The sequence below is a fragment of the Phalaenopsis equestris genome, unplaced genomic scaffold, assembly GCF_001263595.1.
Source record: "Phalaenopsis equestris unplaced genomic scaffold, ASM126359v1 Scaffold000977, whole genome shotgun sequence".
In the NCBI taxonomy this organism is placed as follows: Eukaryota; Viridiplantae; Streptophyta; class Magnoliopsida; order Asparagales; family Orchidaceae; genus Phalaenopsis; species Phalaenopsis equestris.
In genome coordinates, this window is record NW_018165416.1 from 27,505 (window position 1) to 50,084 (window position 22,580).

Consider the following 22,580-nt stretch of genomic DNA (forward strand, 5'->3'; position numbering starts at 1 on the left):
AAAACTCAATTACATTGTTCTCAAAATAAATTTAATAAATTTATATATATATATATATATATAGTTTATATAATTTTTTTCCAATTTACATTTTTTTAATTAGCAAATAGTAATCCGTACATAAGGCGCTTTCCATTTGTCCGAGGTTGATCCAGAGTACAACAGAATTAAGTTAGACATCTCGGATCTTTCCCGCTACATCCGAAAACGACAATCCACCCATCAGCGAAACAACGGGATGCGGATCTAACGGTGCCTAAAACATCCACGCTTCCCATCTCCTGTCCATTGGATCTCCCTTCTCACGTATGGCACCTCCTTCTGCCACGATAACGCTGTATCCACCATCCATTTTTTTCCACTCCAACGGTCAATATTCACTCTCTAAGCCCCCCCCAAAACCTCGCCTTCATAAGACTGAACTTGCTTCCCCGCAAACTGTTTCCCAAAGAGGAAAGGCAAATTGAGCAAAATATACAACGAAGTACGAGAAAAGCTTCCGCTTTACTTCGTCTTCTTCACTTCGAGGATGCAGCAGGAGCAAGAAACGAGCTCCAGATCATCCAGCTCTGGCTTGCGCGTGGAAATCAAAGAAGGCAAGCAAGGATTTTTTTTTACTTTTCAGAGATTTTTATTACCAGAAATGGTGCCAAATTGAAATTTTGTTTTGCAAATTTACTCCATCCTCCGTTTCCTGTACTGAATCTAATATTGCTATGCTTGGAGATGGCAGGGATGGAGAGCGACGAGGAAATCAGGAGAGTGCCGGACTTTGTGGCCGGCGAGCAGACGGGACTGTCTGGCCGCCGCGCGCGCCTGCGGAGGCGCCCCCCCCGCCGGTCCGTCGGTGGCTAGTCAGAGGAAGAGGGGAAGGAGTCCGGCGGAAAAGGAGCACAGGAGGTTGAAGAGGTGAGCCCGCCTGCTTGCTTGTGGTTGTGGTCATTTATTTTCATGTTTGTGATGTTTTACCTTTTTATTTGGGGATGGAGGGGGAAAGGTTGCTGAGAAATAGGGTATCGGCGCAGCAGGCGAGGGAGAGGAAGAAGGCGTATTTAAGCGATTTGGAAGAGAAGGTGAAGGAATTGGAGAGGAAGAACATGGAGTTGGAGGAGAGGCTATCCACGGTTCAAAATGAGAACCAGATGCTTAGACAGGTATGGACAGTATTATTAAATGACTGCTGTGTGCTATATTTCTTTTCAAATGTGGTTAGTTTTGTGGTAATTAAGGGCTCCAATTAGATTAAGCCACATAAGCAAGATTTAATTTAATAAATTTATAATTTTTTAAAATAGACATACACATTTTCTCTTGGGGGCTTATTCTAATTGGAGACCGTATGCAGCTCTGTATGGTAATTAAGGGCTCCAATTAGATTAAGCCACATAATCAAGATTTAATTTAATAAATTTATAATTTTTTTTTAAATAGGACCCACTGACATGCACATTTTCGCTTGGAAGCTTATTCTAATTGGAGACCGTATGCAGCTCTGTGTACTGGCTCTTTATGGAAAAACTTTTCGTTTGGCTGCAAGTATGATTTAGTATACATCCTTAGTTTGAATTTATCAAGTGTTTGTTAGAATCAAAATCCAATTAGAAGTCATTGTTTGGGAACCATTTAGAACTGCCTACAACTAGGAGCTTATAAATTGTAAAGCTATCAAAGCCCCGAGTCGCTTAAAATTACAATTATAAAATGTGGCTCAATAATCAAAATCCAATTAGAAGTCATTGTTTGGGAACCACTTAGAACTGCCTACAACTAGGAGCATAAAATTACAATTATAAAATGTGGTTCAATTGTCAACTTTAAGTCGAGCCACGATATAAAGCAAGGTCTTTTGCCCGAAAGAACCATCGAGTTGCCCATAATGCTTACCAACTAATGAGGTAATCGCTTCAGAAATGCTCGACAAGGATTCTTATCCTCAATTCAAAACTTGATGGTAGTTCCCAAGCCATGATTAGAAGCTAACTTAATGATGAAATCCTTAGATGTATAGCTAGTTGTAGTTTTAACCTATACATTCTTTGTGTAATTATACAATGTAGATTATTATATTGATTTTTAGTTTTACATATATATAGGGAATCATTAACGAGTATGGGTATATGAAAAACGTCGCTAGAAATTACACCAGAAAATTAAAACATGTTCATGCTAAGTAAATAGAGAATTCACTATGTTATTATGACTTCGGTAGAGCCCACTTACTGAGAGCTTCAAAAAGTGTTGGAGGTCTCCTTCATTTGAAAAGTCTAAGACTTGGACTATAATTTAAACTTTCTTTTGGTTTAATAGGCTAGTATGAAGTGAAGAATGTTCATGAACTTCACTATTTTGGATTCATGTAGCCGACCCCACGTAGTGGGATTAAGGCTTTGTTGTTGTTGTTATTGTTGTTGTTTTATGGATTGACTCTTTAGCTGAATCTACGATTAACTTCCTAGTAACAAGCTTTCTTGATTTTTTTTTTTCATGCAATCATCGAATTGGGATGCAATTTATTGATCATGATAAGGCAATCTTTATTGTTACAACCAACTCATACCATTTGTGAAGAACGTCGAGGGTGCTTATTAGTCTATCATAAACAACCTTTAAATATTAGAACATTAAATTTTATGTCGATGAAAAATTAAACTTGAACTTTATATATTAGCGACCTTTACGACATATTTGCTTCATTGAAAAAGTGAAGTAAAAAGTGAAGTATCCCAGCGGAAGTTTTTTTTTTTTTTTTTAGATTTTGAAAGCTATTTTATAAGTGTCATGATAAAAGTTAAAGAAATTAATGCATATCAAAAAAAAAATGTATTTCAAAAAGATTTCCTTTGCCTGAATTTTATGATGCGAACATGATTCTTTATTTTTTGTTTTTTGGTTGAGGATTCTTAGAGGAGCATACTCCTGTAGCTAATTTTTTTATTATTTAGATAAACTTTCAATTAAGAAATTTTGCTTTTGTTTTAACTTTGATTAATTTTAATTCTAATATCAAGGGAAAATTTTAAAATAAAATCAAGGAACACCCATATCATTAATGAAAATAAATCACTCAATTTTAAGCAAATATTTAGATAAATAGAATCATATCAAGGAACACCCATATCATTAATGAAAATAAATCACTCAATTTTAAGCAAATATTTAGATAAATATTTTACAAGTTGCAAGTAATGGAAAGTTTGGATGTTGGTGGGTTTTGCAAATACACCTCATAAAAGATAGATAATAAGAAGTTGGTTTGTTCTTAGTTTGAATAAAGAAGATGGATATAAAATTGGAAGTTCAAATCATAGACATTTCTACCATATGTCTTTTAACTTTTTTATTCATGATTTTGAAGGTATGCGTTAAGTTGATAATTACAACTTAATTTATTCACATCGCTTTCCTTATCTAAAAAGCATATAAATTAAAGAAAAAGTATAAAAGTGGCATTACGAGCAGACACATTTTTTCTCTAAATACTATTTTCCTAACCTAATTTATGCACTAAATAGCTTGCAATGCCTTGAAGAGCATTGCATTAATAACACATACAAAAAAAAGGATTTTAATTCTAATGTGCATGATTCAATGAAATGTCAACCAAATAGAGAACATCATGAGAAGATTAGAAAAAATAAATAAATAAATAACACCCTACCCTAGACTAAAAATTATTTGAGGTTGTACTTATCACAGCTCTAAATTCTTGCATTGGCTTATGCAATCATAGGCTTATGTGGTGCTATCACATATGATTGTGCAAGATTGTTATGGCTAATCTTATCTCAAGAATCTTAATAAACTAAGGTCATTCCACCTTAATTTATTAAGTATTATCATAACTTAATGAGAAATAATTTTTTTGAAAAAAATATACTATAATTCTTTGAAATGGGTTCTAAAAGATCACATAAATAAATCTACATATTTTTATAAATAATTTTTTATATTAAGGAAAATAAATTGACTAAACATATAGCTTAATTTTTTCAATATTTCAAATTAAATCAAGATGAAATGCTTAGGCTATTTGAATTTTGGAAACATTTATATAAGCACTAGTTATGGCAATATCAATAATCATCGCTATGAATTATGGTCGATGGTAATTGACCATAAGTTAATCTTCAATTCGAGCTTGATCCACTTAACTAGCTGAATGTTTGGCTGATATTTAATGAATGCAAAGGCATCTCGATATAATGATAGAATGACAGATGATAGAAATAATCAATCATTCAGCTACATTTGAGCATACAGAAATAGTTTATTAGCTTCTTTAGTGTTTGGCAAAGGTCTAAATGTTTAAATAGTGAGAGTATAAATGAGTATAAGATTGCCTGGGCAAGCATGATTTGCTCATAATGGGTCTTTGGTGGATTTTGACCTACGAAGGGAATATATTGTTAATTCAAATAGATATGGCCCCTCTTGTACAAAGATGAATGTGGGTATTTTTTAGCATGAAAGCATTAAGGTCAAAATTTTACACTCTAACATAGAGAGTAATTTTATTTAATCAAGCTTGGCATGCTTAAACATTATATGTGATTTTTTCTTTAGAAAATATGATTTGCTTAGGGTAGTACTATTCCTAATGAACATGGTTCAACTAGATAAATATGGATATATAAAATGCTTAGTTTAGATATAATGTTTTTTTAAAAAATGTGGGTGTGGCTTACATTTCTCAAATGCTATGTATGGATGAATAATAAGGAATTGCTTGCCAAATTATGAAATGTAAAGAAAATCATAATGATCATTTAGTCTGATTTTAAGGAGTAAGAATGCTTGTCATAGAAGCTTGATATCCCCAATCCAGTAAAATGATTACCTTAGATATGGTGAATGCAATACAATACAAATAAATATACTAATTTACGAGTAAAACTAATAATTTGATCAATGCATTGTGCTTAGATGTATACTATAATTCTCGACACATATAAGCTAAGTCTTAACTAACCTATGTAGATGAGTAGATATATCTGTGGATTCTATGTCAAATGCATGATCCTAATTTGATTTCCAATCTTATGAGAAGCTTATGTGAATGTTATGAACATAGGATAATTATGTTAACCTTGGTGCAACATGAACAAATTTAGTTCAACTTATAAAGTTGACCATTTGATTGACCAAAAAAAAAACTCTTGCCTGTGTGTGTATTCGTTTATAAGTAATTTAAAATTTTAAAAAATATATTCCATTTATCTAAAGTAAATGATTTTATAATTTTATGAAATTCAAATTTATACAAATTTAATGATTTTTATTATGTTAAAGTAATAAATTTGAAGTTTGTGTTTTAAATAATTTTCAAACATATTTCTTAATTTTATATTCTTTAATTATTTAAATAATTAAAAGAGCGCATTTTATCTATTGGAATAGCTGAACTTAATTGTTATTATTGAATCCTATGGGTTCGATTATTCATTTGAAATTGTCTTTTCTAGGTTAATTTGATATGATGATTTTTTTTTTATTTAACATTTTTCACTAGTTTATTTTTAGATGAAATAACCTAAATTAAGGTTTTATTATTTTTAATAATTTTCAATAATTAAACATATTTTATTTTATCTTTGGTCTAATTAAATAATTTTTTACAAATATTAAGCAGTTTTATTAAAATTCATATAATTAGTGAAAATTAATATTGATTAATTTGAGAATGATTGAATTGTCGGATTTAGAAGTGAGCGAATGTCTCCCAATTGATTGATTATCTCAATGTAAAATGATTTAAGGTTCAAATTAGGTTATACTCAGGTTGGCAATTGGTCTAAAGCTAGGATCTAGGTTGAATTCATACTATCCTAATAGCTCTGTGAAACATATTATTTTTAGTCGAAAAACATTGGATGAACTTCTAGGGTCAAGCTTTATTAATTGATCTACGATAAGGTTTAGCCTCAGTTTGCGTTAACCATATTAGTATTTGAATTAGGTGTGTTGGTTATATTGGTTATAAGGTCATTTTGATTTCTCTAAGGCAGTCTCATTTATATATAAGGCTATTAAGTGAATAGTCAAAAGTTGGGTTTAGTCTTGGCTACCTTAACTTAGGCATTTGATTACAATGTGACTATGTTAACGAGGATAGCAACCTCAATGAATGACATAAATTAACTTGACCTCTAGGACTTTTAATTGTTCTTGGGAAAATCTTTTCCAATCTTAGATTTCCTGAATCTAGTTTACGATTAAGTGACCGTGGTCTAAGTTAAGGTGAAGTGGATGAATTTTGAATTGCATGAAATTTCATTATAAGTTTGTGATATCAAGTTAATCACAAGCAAGAAAAGTCTGACTAACCCTAGTATGTGATTTCTTATATAGGGTCAATCAAACTATTAGTTATGGCCTATAATATCTTGTTTCTTATTGTGGCTATGTAGGCTTGATAGCCAATTACCATGTCATTTGATGGGAATATTTACTTTTTCAAGCGCATCTGACACACGAACTATAAGCAAAGTAGAGGCTTGATATAAGACATGGTCTCTTGGTTATGGCCTATAATATCTTGTTTCTTATTGTGGCTATGTAGGCTTGATAGCCAATTACCACGTCATTTGATGGGAATATTTACTTGACACACGAACTATAAGCAGAGTAGAGGCTTGATATAAGACGTGGTTCTTGGTCGAATGTGTTTGAAACTTTGGCTAAACAAATTCAAGCATTTGATGGCAACAAGTTTGATAAAATAGCGCAAACAACACATTTTAATCTAGTCTTTTTTATGCATAACAAACATTTTTTCTTTTTTCTCATGGTTTTGAAGCGGTCTTATTGGACTAACTCATCTATATAATTAAAGAGTCTACTCTTATTTGTGTGTATGAAACTTAGGCTAAGCTAAATTCAAGCATTTGATGGCAACAAGTTTGATAAAATAGTGTTAACAACAAATTTTAATCTACCCTTTTTTATACAGAACAAACTTCCTTTCTTTTTTTCTCATGGTTTTGATGTGTCCTATTGGACTAACACATCTGTATAATAAAGAGTCTACTCTTATTTGTAAAAAGGTTGTGGACTTGTCTCAATTTTTTTAAGGTCCTTAGAATTCAAGATCTCTACATGAAGGAAAAGTCAAGATGCAAGTCACTAAGAATTATGATGCAAATGTTTGTGGAAAAAACCTTTGATGCCTCTCTATGTTTGGGGAACTCATCTCAAAGAATTTGATTATTTGTCATACCCACGGAACTTGTCTTGAAGAATTCGATAATTCCCAACTCTTAGGGAACTCGCCCAAAAGAATTCAATAACACCCTACTTCAGAAACTAGTTTCAAAAAATTTGACCTATACATGGATCTCATTTCAAAAAGCACATCAATTCGATATACTTAAGAGTTGTTAACAATGCCAAATTCTGAGTTTTTTAATTCAAGGATGCCATGCTTCGTGATTGATTGACAATGTTTATGAAATTTAGTAAAACGATAACTAAATCTCTGAAAATGAGTTTTCTCCAATATGTATCAACCCATGAAGTCTAGATGGCGTTCATTAGGACCATATTTAACTCAGTCAAACTTATGATTTTAATGATGGAAGTCGTCTCCATGACATACAAGTAACTTCAAGGTAGCCAATTTCATTTTAACTGTAATCATTCAAGAAAATTTGACATCACATTTGCAAGGTCAGATACAAAAAACAAATAACAATGAGAAGTAAGGTTTCTGTTCTCATGAACACAGACAAATCCAAAATTAAAATTATGTACTTAAGATAGGAATTCAATTACGTTAAGTTAAGTGAAAAGAAATTATAAAGGCATTGTCCTTGAACATACATTATCTCTTAACAATACCTATCTTCTGATGAGGTACATAAGAAAATTTAAAATCAAACAAAAAAGAGGAGATGAACACAAAATCCAAGCTCAAGCTTATTTTCCAGAGGACAACTCGGACAAGCAGCATTACTCTTGAACTCATCATAGGGACAAGAAAGCTGTTTTCAACATGCAATAGAAACTTAACTCTTGCAAAAGAAATCTTCTCATTAGATGATCTAATAAAGAACAAACTCTACACCTACTACCAATTGGCTCATCCTAGAAGACTCTGAAAACAGCCTCAAAAAATACAACTTTTGTGATTCGATAGGATGACTTGTGGCATGCCATTTCCAATTTTTTTTCACCTAGTTAAGGTGTCACCATCCATGAGCCTAAAAACTTGGATCTTAGCAACTTTCTACTCAACAGTTATCAAGCTCTCATTTGCTTGGCCGCTTTTGTTGTCTTGATCTCAATGATTACTTCTAAAGTTGATGTAGCCTTCTTCAAATGGTCAATTTTGGTAAGCAACTCCTAGAGTCTAGCCTCCCTCTTTCATTCTCACTTTTTGATCCATATTTATTTACTTTTTGGTAAGATCTTTCCATCTTGTCACAGATATCGTAGTATCTAACATTTAGTAAAACTCTTACATGTACATTTAATAAATTCTGAGTATGAATTACCCTAACAAATTGATTGGCTATTGTTTTAAGAATTTAGAATTTAACTCGATATTTAACCAAGAATTTAACAAGAAGCTACATGCTTGATATGGGTTAATATTTAGGGAAATTTACATACATACCACATTTTTTATGTATGTATATATTTAACACTTGAACTTTCATTCTTATATTTTTAAGACTTTTGTGTCATAAACCAGGCCCAAAAAAGGCCCATTTCTCTTTTAAAATGTAGGCCATAGTACTATTTTTTATGTGATGTTAAAGATTTGAGTGTCATGCATGTAAATAAAAAAATAAAGTGTTAAATATATGAGTTCATAAAAATTGTGTCGAATTTTTGTTAAATATATATATATATATATATATTATTTTTAAAAGGGAATTGTTATTTGGTTCGGTGGGCATCAAATAACGCTTCCCCCATTTGGGATGAAACTCATGTGTGCTTTAATTGATCCGAAGATCCAGCACCACGGGATTCGAACTTCTGACCCGAGGGACTTACGCCAAAGGCCGCACCAATGAGCCGATAGATGGATGGATGGATGGATAGATAGATAGATAGGCATAGCGTAGCGTATTCAGATCAGTTGGTTGGACATCTGTTTGTCGTTGTAAGTCTCCTTTGGTCTGGGGTTCGATTCCCCCCGAGTGTAAGGTGTGGTACTCAAATTCTTAGGCGCATGAGGGATGGTTAGGTCTCGTATAATAGCCTTCAGTCATTCCTTTTATAATAATAATAATATATATATATATATATATATATACATAGGCATATATAGATATGTATACATGCAGATATTCGTATACATGTATAGATATATGTAAATATATGTGATTCATTACCATCAAATTAATAATTGTTATTTATTAATAAATTATATTGATATTGAAATACTATTTTAATTATTTTAAGTTTAATAACCAAAAAACAGTAAAGAATCGACTAAATTAATTTATAGATATTCTTCATAAATATTTTAGTAGTAATTAATTCATATAAGTAATTAATAATTCATTAATATATTTTATTTTTAATAATGATCAATAAAATAATTTTCTAAATTAATTTGTTATTGTCCTAATTATATATCATAGCATGAAATACTCATAGATTCACTTATATTAATTAACCTACCAAAAAATTTAATTCATAAAATTATAGTGACATTATCAATGTATAATTATTTCATTTAATTCATAAATAGTTGATCATTTTTAATATTTAATAATTTTATATAATTGTTATAATCATTTATTGATTCGTAAGTCTTACTTTTTATTTTTTATTTTTTTTTTTTACCCCTTCCCCCCCCCCCCCCTCAACATATGTTTTCCTCTCCTTTTTATTTGACTCTATCCACAAGTGGAGCTCATTGCGGAAGTCAGGATCTCATTAGAGGCAATGAAAAAATATTTAGGCTTTTTGGAGCTCTCTGTCACCTCCCAAAAGAGCCCTTAAGAGAGGTGGGCAGCCCAGAAATTAAATACTGTTTTTTGGCCCTACACCTAGTCAATGTGGGACTATTTGTCCGTGACATTCTCCTCCACCCAATCACGTCACGCCCTCGTCACGGATCGACTCCACCGAGGGTCCCACTGGACCATGGAGAGTCCACACACCTGGAAGACAATAATCTGCTCTGATACCACTTGTCACCTCCCAAAAGAGCCCTTAAGAGAGGTAGGCAACCCAGAACTTAAATACTGTTTTCCGGCCCTACACTTAGCCGATGTGGGACTATTTGTCCGTGACATCCCACTCATGATGGAGAGGAAAGGGTCATGAAAAGGAATGTTTGCTATGAGCTCACTTGTTATGGATGGCCCACCTGCATGAAAGAAGATCATGAGAGGAGGGTTTGCAAAGAACTCCTGTGTAGTTGGAATGAAAATAAAGCAATTCTTGAATTATGAAGTAATGAGGTGATATGAGGTGATGAATGGGGTTTATTAACATGGTAAAAATAAATTGTTTGTTAAGATTTAATTCGAACCTTGATTAAATTCTAATTAAAAGTTGTCACCAATAGCCCATGTAGTAGATGCAAGTATGGGGTTGGTTGGGTCTTGAAATTCTTATGTGCTAAATGACGTTCATTAGCTTTGTAATGTAGAAGAGCACTTGAGATCATGGTTTTCACATTAAACAAAATTATACGGCGGATTATTGTTGGAGCTTCTATATTATATGTAATTACAAAAGCTATAAAAATACTTATATCAATCATTGTTTCTTCCATCGTACACCTTTCTTTTTCTATACAATCATTTGTCACGCCTTTACAAGTTCTAATATGATTGCTACTCATTAGGGAGTTAAGAACAGTACTCTATTTAAGGGGAAGTGCATGTATAGAATAGAGATTGTTTTATTATAATACAAGTATGCCAACATGATGAATGAATATTAAATTTGTTGTGACATGCATCTTAAAAGAATTCAAAAGAATCAAATTGGTACGTAAATTTACTCAAATTAACTACTAAACAATTTTAGATTGGAATGTCGGCTCATATGTAAAGTCTAATATGCTACAATGAGTTTGTATGGAATGTGTAAATTGAACCTCAAATATCCCCAATTAGGCTAAACCCACATGGTTATTGCAGACTAGCTTTTCTAGGCCAGGCATACATCATTTTTCATAAAGTAAAATTTAAAGGATCATTGAATTTCACAATGATCAAAAGGGTTCATGTCATGATTTTTTTGACAAATTTTACGCTGACTGTCGACTACATAACGCAACCCTCTACTTTTCACATCCAGGCTTAGGACCGGCAATGGCAGTGTAAGACCTAGGAAGACATGGGTTTATTGTATAAAAAATAATCTTAATTTATTAGAACTAAATGAAGGTATGACACTAAATAGGACGCAATGGAGAAAAATGATTCATGTAGCCGACCTCACTTAGTGGGGATTAAGGCTTTGTTGTTGTTGTTGTTGTTGTTGTATTGAATTTCTTGAACAAGCATTGCTCTGGAGGATTATGAACTCCCAATGTGTGCTTGTAATTGTGTATTCAATTATGAGATATTTGGCCTTCTCAAGCCTATCCAAAATGTTATAGGAGTGGATGTCTCTATGTAAATTACTCTTCCAATTATAGGATTTATTCTATGTAAAAATGGTGGGATATTGTCACCCTTTTATAGTGACCTCAATTAAGAAACATCAAATTTTTCTTATAACTATTCCCATAAATCCAAACATTAAAATGTTGAATATGCCATTAATTCCCTTATGAGATCATGATCTATGAAATGCTATTTTTATATGGAACACACCTTTAACTTCTTAGTTTGGCCTGTATTCAAGTTCCATCCTTGCTATAGCCCAAGTCAATATCATATGATATCAATTTAATAATGAAAGAGTGAAATCTCTACTATCTATTATTGATAATTATAAAGATTATTTTGAATAAAGATTTGAATGCTCTTTATAAAAATTATAAATTGTCCCTTATTCAGTTCATATAAGCAATCTGGTTCTTCTAAAAAAATTTTAAGTGCAGCCTTTCACGGTAAGACCTATGTTATGACCCTAACGCATAGTCTTTGATATGCCCACATTGTAGCAGGGTTTTTGATGCATCAAAGCCTATTTCCTAGCTCTAGGATGCAACAATACCTACCTGCAATCCTCACGGACGTATGTTGCAACCATTGTTGCTATAAGACATATAGTCATACGCGATATCAACCTAGTCATATGCGCTATAGCAAGACTTGCATCGACGCCTTGCTTCATAGAAAGGCCTACACTACAAACCCCCACACAATGGAACTAGATTATAATCTTGTGCCATAGTAAAACTTTCATAAAACCTTCAAATTCAAAACCCGTGTCAGAACTTTTGCCCATAAGATTTACTCCATTTTCATACCTTAAGTTCCTTCATTGCATGCCTTTCACACTTTTTTATAATTGCTCATGACACTCACGCAAGCGAGTAATGTTTTTGGCTAAAACTTTGAAAGCACTATTCTATTTAAGAAGAAGACATGTTTGAGATTGATTTTTTATTATGATGCAACCATGCTAGGATGTAAGGATGACACACACAACGTAATATACTTATAAGTTGAATTATATGAGTAGCCTCTTATTAGTTTTTTGAGGCATTGGGATTATACAATTGCTTATATAATTCCACACAAATGTAATAAAATTTATTTGTATTAGCCAAATTAAGTCGAAGCAAGCTTAAATTTGCATTAGAACTCAAGTATGAGGTCAAATATATTACAATGAGTTCAAAGACACCTAGATTACGCAAATTAGAGTTCAAACAACCAAAAATTGGTCAAACAATTGGTCGAACTGCTCGATGTATGGTACATCAGCCTTATCCAAACAACCTATAGAAGTTGCATGTTAAGTAATGAGACTTCCATTGTAGAGAGTAATAATAAGAACCACCAACTCATCTCCTTCGTTATGATTGTGATCAATATTGAGATTAAATGCTCTTCTTTGAGTGAGTTTATTCATATAAAAATGTTTAGAATTATCACTATTTTTGCACATTGTGATTAAAGGCCGTGAACATTTTTTTAAATTATTCTCTAAAATCAACCATTGTAATTTTGATCTAATGAACTCCTTAGCGAGGTTGGTTGGTTCACTTATAATGGGTGGTCGATGTTTGACCTAAAATTAGGCAAATAAATCTAATCAGGCATAATTATTAATACAATTAGGTCCTTTATAGTTGATTTAAACTTGTTTAAGTAGTATTGAAGGTTAGGTGTTCTTCATGAAAGTTTGAGTGGATCAAAACTAATTATTGAGTCAAGTTTAACTTATTTATCCGTTCCCACCAATATGACTTCAACGCAAGATTCCAAGCAACCCTCAAAAGGTGATTTCTTTATGCTAATCTTTGAATTCTTTTGTTGTAAGCAAATTAAATATTGTTTTTTATCAACTTTAATCTTCACGTATTTGATATTATATACTCAGGACATCTCCATCATCCTTTTATTTAGTACATACGTATAATCATTTGTTTGTGAGCGGAATTGTGTGCTTCTCTTCAATTGTCATCCATAAGAGATGATTTATATAGATATTCTTATTTGCTTCTAAATATTTTTAATAATAGTTTTATATCTTGTTCTCTTTTGATGCTTTCTTGAAATGAATTAAGCTGTTCATCTTGATAAATTCATTAATTTTAATAAAAAATAGATGATGAAAAACTCTTTTGGCTTTAGATAACCCTTCAAAAAGACTATGGAAATCTTTAACAAGGCCTTAGCATTGGAAGTGGCAATGTGTATGCCCTTATATTTTTTGCTGATACAACTTTTATGTGTTGTATTGTAGCATTGAGAATTTTTGACTCCTTAATGAACCTTTTAACCTCAAACTGCATTTTATGCAGTATATTTGCCTTTCTGAGCAAGTAATTCCTTTCAGTATTCATCTAAATCTAGAGAACTATATATTTTAGGCTTGAGTTAGTATGTTTGGTCATGAAATATTATTTTGAAAAAATAAAACATTTAGAATTACTTAATTTTATGAGAACTTAAGGTTGGTTTATAAGTCAAATATTTGAAAAAAAATAATGCCAAAAGTATTTTAAAAAATTAAATTTAAGAGATATTTTATGCATACTTTTAAGAAGGATTAGTGTGAACAATCGAACGAGAATTCTCAATTCTCATCTTTACAAACTTAACAAGATATATATAAACTTTAATTTAAAAGAAAAAAAAAGTATCACATGATATTGATAGTAGATTAATAAATTATTCAATTATTGAACTTCATAAACAGTGCAAGTGAAAGGAATGAATTAAAGATAAAAGTAAATCAAGTCATAATTCAAAATACAAAAAAATTAAAAATAGATGCAAATCAAACATTCACTCATCATTATCATTATATTCATATTCCCTTTCTGCAATTCTTTATCCATTCATATCTTATTTATCTGAATCTATGAAAGAACCTTCAGATTCATGCTCTTCTTCATCTAATCAACAATCTCATAATTTGATGGTTTTGCCTCAGTAATCTGAGTTTATTTAAAAGTTCTTTAAAGTAATTTACCAACATAACTGGAGCATAGCCAAGTTATATCATAATTAAGCAATTTATTTGTTGAAAGACACTTCATTTATGCTCATATCCATAAACAGCTCTCTTTATCACATACTTATTTAAATGAGTGGTTGAGAGTACATATAGCATCAAACATTGTATAATTATTACAATGTAATATTTAGCTTTTCTGAAAGTCTCTTTTGAAGGAGTTGGTAGAGAGTTTTCTCCAATTAGGAAATTCAAGTTCCACACATTTTAATCACTAATTTCTAACATAGTTGCACTAAAGCTTAATTTCACAACCAAAAAATAAATAAATAGAGCAATTTGAATTCTTTGATTGTGTTTTTTTTTTTATATTTTTATTTTTAAAAATTTGTTTTTTTTCCTCATTTTTTTTAGTTGTTTTTTTCAGATTTTGAAAAACACAACCGTGAATAGAAAGGGGTCCACCAGTTCTTCGATTGGAGAAAGCCTTTCATGATCGATGGGAAAGTTTGTGGGCAGAAGCCAACATTTAATTTAATTTTTTTTTTTTTAAATTGCTCTCGTGTTTCGCTTAGATCACAAACTTCACCTTCTTTTGTGGATGTAATTAGAAGCAATAAAGATGCTTACAAGAATATTATGCTTTTGCACGTCTATATGGGGAAATGTTAGAAGTAGATATTAAAAATGGTTATCAAGTTCATTTAACTAAAATTTAAGTAATTTGTACATTGATTAACTCTTTTATAACGGTTAGCTTTAATTTGATGAATCATACTGTGCATTTGGCGAGTTAGCATGCATTTTAAAAAAAAAAATGCAAAGCGTCGAGGATAATAAACTGTAGCTGAGTGTTATTTGCTTGAAGGACTTGTGTTCGGATGGGGCAGATAATTGAAGGGCTTAGTGAAATGAAGAATATAGCAAGAAAGAAATTCAAAAGAAACTAAACTCAAAATCCCTGTGAAAAGTGTATCATCCATATAGACTAAGATATATGCAGATTTATTAGTTGAAATCCGTTACTTGTTGGATGGGTTAAGAATGTTGAATACTATTGTCTCGTCTCGGTGCATGTTTTAATCCATAAATGGCTTTTTAAAGGGGCATAAATAATTTGAGTTTTGAGCATCCTTTGGTTGAGTAATGTATAGTGTCATTAACACCACCATAAAGAAACAGATTGGATGCATCCAATTGAAGCACTGGCCACTTGTGATTGAAGGGAAAGGTTAAGAGAATTCGTATGGTAGGTAGCTTGGCTACCATACTGAATATTTCTTTGTAATTAATTCCTTTTTTCTCGATTAAAGCCTAGTGTTGCAAGCCTTGCTTTTTTATCTAGCTATTGAGCAAAGGGAGTTGAGGTTGTTCAGCAGTTGCGGTGAGTAGCAGTTGGGGAGTGTTGTTTGAGGGATTTGATTTAGCTGACTAGTGAAGAGAATAAGGGAAATAATTTTCATTGAAAGTTGCACATCATGAGATGATTATTTTGTCTATTTGAGGGTTATAGCTGCAGTATACTTCATGAGAAGTGTAGTTGCCGGAGAATATAAAGGGGTCTTTATCAGGGAAGTAGAAGCATCCAAATATGCGTAAGTGGTTGTATATGGGTGTATATTATATAGAAACTCATATGAGATTTCATATGTATTGTTCTGTGGGCATTTGATTGATGAGATAGGCAGGTGTGAGAAATGCATCAGCCTAAAAAGATGGGGAGATGAGCTGCAAGCGAGAGAGATCTGGTTGTTTCAATAAGGTGTCATTGTTTATGTTTGGCAACCCATTTTGTTGTGCATGGACAACTAATTTAATGAAGAATTCTATTAGATGAGAGATATTTTTAAAGGGAATTTGAAGTGTATTCCGCATAACCACCACCCTTCCACCTTCATTAGAGAGAGGTATTTTGATGTTAAAGTTGAATTGGTTTTGAGCCATTTTATGAAATTATATGAATTTAGAGGTTGTATTGGAAAAGACCAACACTAGGAGGAATGACAATCTATATATGATAAAATAGTATTTGTATCCTTTTAGAGTAGTCATAGTAGTGCCTCAATACATTATGGGGAACAATAGTAAAGAGTTCTTTAAACCTAGAGAGAGATTTGGAAAAATGTTATTTGTAACTCTCAAAAGAGTTGCATTTATTACTGGGAGATTTGTTCTTCTTAAAGATAGCAGTTGCAACTTCATTAGATGGAGATTTGTGACTGTGAATGTTGGAGAGAGCATTTTGACCAGGTCCCTCAATAATGATTTTATTTATATTTAGAACCTTAATAACAAAACTAACCTCATTAAAAAATATGCCACGCTTATTTTGAGTAGTAAATTGATGAATTGACATGAGGTTGTGTGATAGTTTAGAAGCATGAAGAAGACGAGGAAGAATAAGCTTAGGTTGGGGAGTAGGGAGCGGTCCCTCTGTAGTGTGTGATGTGAATTATTGAATCATATTCCACTAACACTTGTTAATCACCTTGATAAGAAAATCAATTCAACTTAAGAAAAAAATAGAAGTTGTTTGAGTACATTAGTATATTCTAGAGCAAGTTGCACCCTTCCTTTCCCCCTCCTTTCTCTTCCTTTCTGCTCCTTATTTTGGACTTGCATTTTCTTCTTCCTACGCATCATTTTATAGAATAAAGTGATCTCTAAGTTCCCGACCGTTGGATTCTTCTCCCTCCTTTAATTGCCCAGCTCCTCACTTCTCCTTTTTGTTCATTTCCTCTCCTTCTCTCTTCTCCTCCTCTTCTTCGGTTCTTCGTTTCTTCATTTCATCTCCCCCAATTTTAAACAGACCCACAATATTATTCTAAAGCAAATAGCTTTTATATACTAATTTTTGCCAAGCAAATGCATGTTTGATTTATCAATTGCACCATCCTAAAATGTTCTAACCTTAATGTTGAAGGGTTAGTTCGATTTGATGCTACTCAAATAATATTATTTTGAATATTAGATTATATTTATGTAATTGGTTTATACATGTAATGCAATATGTTTAATTTAATGTCTTAAATTATAAAATGATATTAAATATATTGATTTTTAATTTTTAATTTTACACTCAAAATTAAATTTAAATACATTAAATAATTTAAAAGTATTCATTATGGCAGTAATTATGGTAGAACTTCAGTAATTTCTTCAGAATATTGTAAAATATATGCTAAGCAAAGATGTTCTAATTAATTACTAAAACAACATAAATAAATGAAAGATTGGGCTGGGCAACAGTTTACATTCTAACAAAAAAAAAAACATAGATTGAGAATTTCTATGAGTTTATTAGAATACTAGATACTAATAGATTAATTGTATTGACAAGGCTCGCCTCTTTGACTCTCTATTTATAGGTTCCGAGACAAGGCTCAATACTACAAAAAAAGGTTGCATTTAAATTAAACAAGTAACATTACATAGTAGAACTTAACAAATGCGCCTTGCAAGTTCAATAAATTAGCTAGCATATAAATTTTTTGATAACATAATGTACTATATATATACATGCATACATATGAGCACGAATTTCGAGATAATCCGACAATCCAAGAAACAATGACATGTCAAAGCTAGACCCGCCGGAAAACAACCCAGGGACCCATGAAAACCGACCGGCTCGCACTCGCCAGAGTTCATTCGAACCAACCGAACAACACATGCACAGTGACTTCCTCTGCTTAATGGAACAAGTATACTCAACTGGCAATAATCCTCTTGACAAGAATTGAAGAATGACGATCAACCCGACTCATTCTCCGGACTAATATCCCAGTCCTCGCCGACAATATTCAAAAACCCAATCAGTCGCCAAAACGCAAATGACTAACCAACCGACGGTCCCCCATCTAGAAGGTCAATCGATAGCACTGATCAATTCACCTCTTCAGCCCCAGGCATCCGAACTAGAGAACGTCGAGACCCTGGACCTACAGTGGTATAATTACTAGAATAACCTGTCCAACCCCTCTTTCAGTGGGGTTATAAATGCAATTCCCTTCATTGCTTTCCATCTCCTATAAATAGAGGGGGTTTTTCGTGTAAAATGACTTTTTTTGTCTCTCCCTTCTCTCTTGTATATTATTACAAGAAGGGACTTTAGGCTTTTCGCCTTGTCCATATATTAAAAATATTTGATTATATAAAAAGGATCATAAGAGCCTAGGAATATTCCATTTTGCCCCAGAGGGGCGAGTCTGTGTGCACTCCTCTCTCTCTCTCTCTCTCTCTCTCTCTCTCTCTCTCTCTCTCTCTCTCTCTCTCTCTCTCTCTCTCTCTCTCTCTCTCTCTCTCTCTCTCTCTCTCTCTCTCTCTCTCTCTCTCTCTCTCTCTCTCTCTCTCTCTCTCTCTCTCTTCATTTCTCTTGGTTCAAATGCTCAAATCCCTTTGGTGTGCCTCCTAAACAAATTCAAATTCAACATGCTGAAAGATGCGATGAGCGTGGAGCATACGACTAACAAAAAAAAGAGCAATACAAGTAGGAGAAACCCACTACAGGACACTCCTAACACGGAATACATTAAGGATCTTACACAACAGCAAGTCCAGGAGCTGAAAAATCACATTTACGTCGTCTTTCGAAGAGGCTTTGGCTCGAAGGCGAGAAGTACATCAAAACATACAACCGGCTCAGTTGGTAAACCCCCTGCAAAAACCCAACCAATGACATCTCGACAATGCTCAGCAGACGGGTGTCAAAAAAGACAGAACCAAGCGCGAAAAGTGTTATCAACCCCAATTTGTTGAGGGTCGACCGAAGGAACCTGAGCCGAGGCACAACCCGCTCCACATGACACTAACAGAGGAATTAGATGCAATGCCTCAACCGACACCTGGCATCGCCATGAAAAGGCATTATCATTTCAAACATTCTATATTTGTTCCGCTATAAAATTACATAACTTTTTATAACATGCTCCTAGGTTAAATCGAGACATGGGGAACTCAAAGAGTTCATGTGCTTCAGCAAATAGGCAACACCGAGAAACTTGAATCCAAGTAGCCAAACTGACAACAATGCCAAAGACATTTGGTCGGCAAAATAAATAAATAACGACCCACAAGGCACATGCATTGTAAACTTTGGTCTCCAAACTTGAATCAAATAAAGCTCTGGAGGTGATTCTCTGCCCAATAGCGATAAGCTCCACGAAGGATACGGTGCAAATCACACCAAAAGTGAGTCTAAGCGGTTACCCCCACAAAAGCAACGACAATATTCACTTAATAAACCTAGCACAAGGGCTAACCCGTCCAAGGATGAAATACGACCAAGCAACTGAGACTTGAAAAGTGTAAGATACGAGCTAGGCATCAATAGCAAAAACCAATGGCCCAAAAAGTTGTTCGATCGATAAATTTATAAAAATCAGACATACGCGCAAGCCCAAAAAGTTGTTCGATCGATAAATTTATAAAAAATCAGACATACGCGACGTCTGATCAGTATAACTTTGAAGCTTGACTGGCAGCGAAAACTAACGCTTGACTGGCAAGCCGCATAAGACTAAAAAATCCAAGCATCAAAAAGCCCATGTCTCTAAACTCGATATGGATAAAGCTCTGGAGGTGGTTTCCTTCCCAATAGCAACAAGCTTCGCGAAAGATACGACAAAAATCACCTAAGCAGTGAGTCTCATTGATTACCCCTGCAAAAGCAACAACAAGACCTGCTTAGGAACTAGCAAAACATATGACCTAATTGAGGTGATGATCCGACCAAGCAAATGAGACACAGACGATATAAGACTTGTCTTGAATGGTTATCAGAAATCAAAATCAATAAACAAAACTACTCAAAACCAATTCTTTTACCACGCACACCATCGCCAACAATCAAGCAGTAAAATAAAATGTGGTAAAGGTAAGTGACAGATATAAAGAAAAAGTTTCCATTATCAAAAATTTATACAAGTGTTTCTACATAACTACACAATTTGATCGACTATAGCCAAGCAAAACAAAATTTTCTTCCTAATGTACAGGTGAAAAATAAAAGAGAGATCTAAGAAGTAATTGATCTGACGTAGTTGTCGCGTCCTTCTCAGGTCGCTCTTGCAAATTTGTCATTGTCTTCCTCAGGGAATGAAAGACAGGTGGAGAACAACCCCATGTCAACCTGCTTGGGTCAACCAAGCCATCCTTGATGAAGCGATCGACATGAAAAGTGATGCCCGTCTGAAGTTGTTGAAAGAGCCCCTTGAAATGCTCATTGGTAGGCACCATCTTCGTCATTGTCGCTTTAAGCTCAGCATTTTTTTTCCAAGGCAGCGACAATTTCCTCATATTTACTTGTCTCACTCATCCAGCTCTCGATGGAGAACTTCAGCCTTTTCTCCATCAAGATTGCCCTTTGCTCTGCTTCCCTCTTCCGAGTGACAGCCTCGACCATCCTTCGCTCAGTAGTCACCTTCTTCTCCTCCATTTGGCGGAAAGCCTTAGCCTGATAGTGGGTCGATGACCATGCCATCAAGTGGAACCAGTCACTATGTTGATTGAAATCCACGCCACCTATACCTCTTAGCATCTGCTTGAAGGAATCAAAACCAACCACCATCCGCCAAGATACAAGGATAGTTCATTGCCGCGGGCACCTCCATGTACCAATCCATCTCGATATCTACCATGGTGAAATGGCCGTTAGAGCTCGACCAAATCTTGGTATCCTCATCGATGGAAGGAACCCATCTCAGAGGAGAACTTTCGTTGGACTGAGGAGGAGGTGGAGAGACATCCTCGGCAGGAGCCTTTTCCTCCAGGTGCGAAGTTTCTTCCATTTAGTGATCAAACTGCTCGTCATCAGCCTTAGTGTTATAATTTGATAGAAAAATAGACGACGCTTACTGAGCTGATGTCGATGAAGGAAACACTAAGCGACTTGGCCACCTTAACCCTGGTCGGAGAAGCCATATCCGCTTCCTCTCTGCTCATATAGAAGAAGCTCAATCTTAGGAGAATCCATCCAGTGAACTTCTGAAGTCCTAGCACTTGACAAGAAAACCCTCTGTTTGGTTCACAAGAACTCTCTAAAATATGCAAAAATGATTAAGAAATCCTCGAAGTCAAAAAGAACCAAGCCCCGTATCTTTTTTATCGGAGCTCACCCGAAGTACTAATTGCCTCCAGGTTGATGGCCTACACCCCCAGCTTCTTTCAAGCCACTTTTGTCGCAGTCTTCTCCTTTCGCCCTTTCGCTTCGCCTCCTGGGCATCGTAGGCCTCCCATAGCGCATTGCTCATGACCCCAAACTCCTCCAACCATAGAACCATGTTCAAGATGTCGGAGTCCATGTACCGATGCACCGACAGCTCTTGTCTCTCAAACATACCCTCGTACTCTCTTAGAGGTCTCAAAAGGGCCTTAATCTTTTTAGGGGCGCTCACAATGGGTCAGACTCCTATCCCCCCAGCCTCATTGGCATGAACCAACCAGAAACTTCAGTTTCCAACCCTTGATTTTATTCTCAAGCCTCACAAGTTGAATTTTGGGACCCACCAAGAAAACTGCATAGCCGTCCCGGACAACTTTGAAGTTGTAGAAATAAGACAAGAGATCAGTCAGCCATGGAATAACCAGCAACCGGAGAAAGACAATGAATGTCATGATAACAACAACTGAGTTCGACATCACTTAGGCAGGAATGACGTTGTAGCGTGTGAGGATAGCTCGAAGCTCTCGGCATAAAGACAACATCAATCTACACTTAAATTAGTCCCTGTAGAAGACCAAGTCCTTGTCATAAATACCAGTCGCCCCATCACTACTTTTCACCGCCCTCAAATCTACTCACTACCCATAAACACGTGACTCTTGAAGGTATCTCACCTGGCGCGTCGTCATAATCGAAACTTCCTCAAACGAAATGGTATCGAAGAGCTCTTGTGAATATTTAGGAGCCATGAAAATGAGAGGAAAAAAGAAACAACCGAAAAAAGAAATCGACAGAGTGAACTCAAGAAAAACAAAACATCCACACGAGAACTTCCTGAACGCAAGGCAAAGATGTCATTACCGCCTGA

General features: G+C 34.1%; 2 protein-coding genes across 3 annotated transcripts in view; one reads left to right on the forward strand and one right to left on the reverse strand.

The window, feature by feature from the left end:
- The first annotated feature begins 405 nt into the window (after positions 1-405).
- On the forward strand, positions 406-15,232 carry LOC110032590 (transcription factor HY5-like). The gene is given in 5 exon segments (XM_020736262.1): positions 406-596; positions 734-807; positions 809-909; positions 998-1,154; positions 14,978-15,232. Coding segments are annotated over 5 exon segments (468 nt in total). The 5' UTR covers positions 406-529; the 3' UTR covers positions 15,047-15,232.
- The window catches only part of LOC110032589 (peptide deformylase 1A, chloroplastic), a 31,952-nt gene continuing 17,187 nt past the window's right edge, over positions 7,816-22,580 (reverse strand). Inside the window, exon 5 of one of the 2 annotated variants that reach the window (XM_020736261.1) lies at positions 7,816-7,979. In XM_020736261.1, the coding sequence (XP_020591920.1) occupies positions 7,963-7,979 (17 nt within the window). In that variant the 3' untranslated portion in view covers positions 7,816-7,962. Of the gene's footprint in view, positions 7,980-19,972; positions 20,211-22,580 lie in introns of those variants that run through there. The other variant, XM_020736260.1, reaches the window with a different exon arrangement.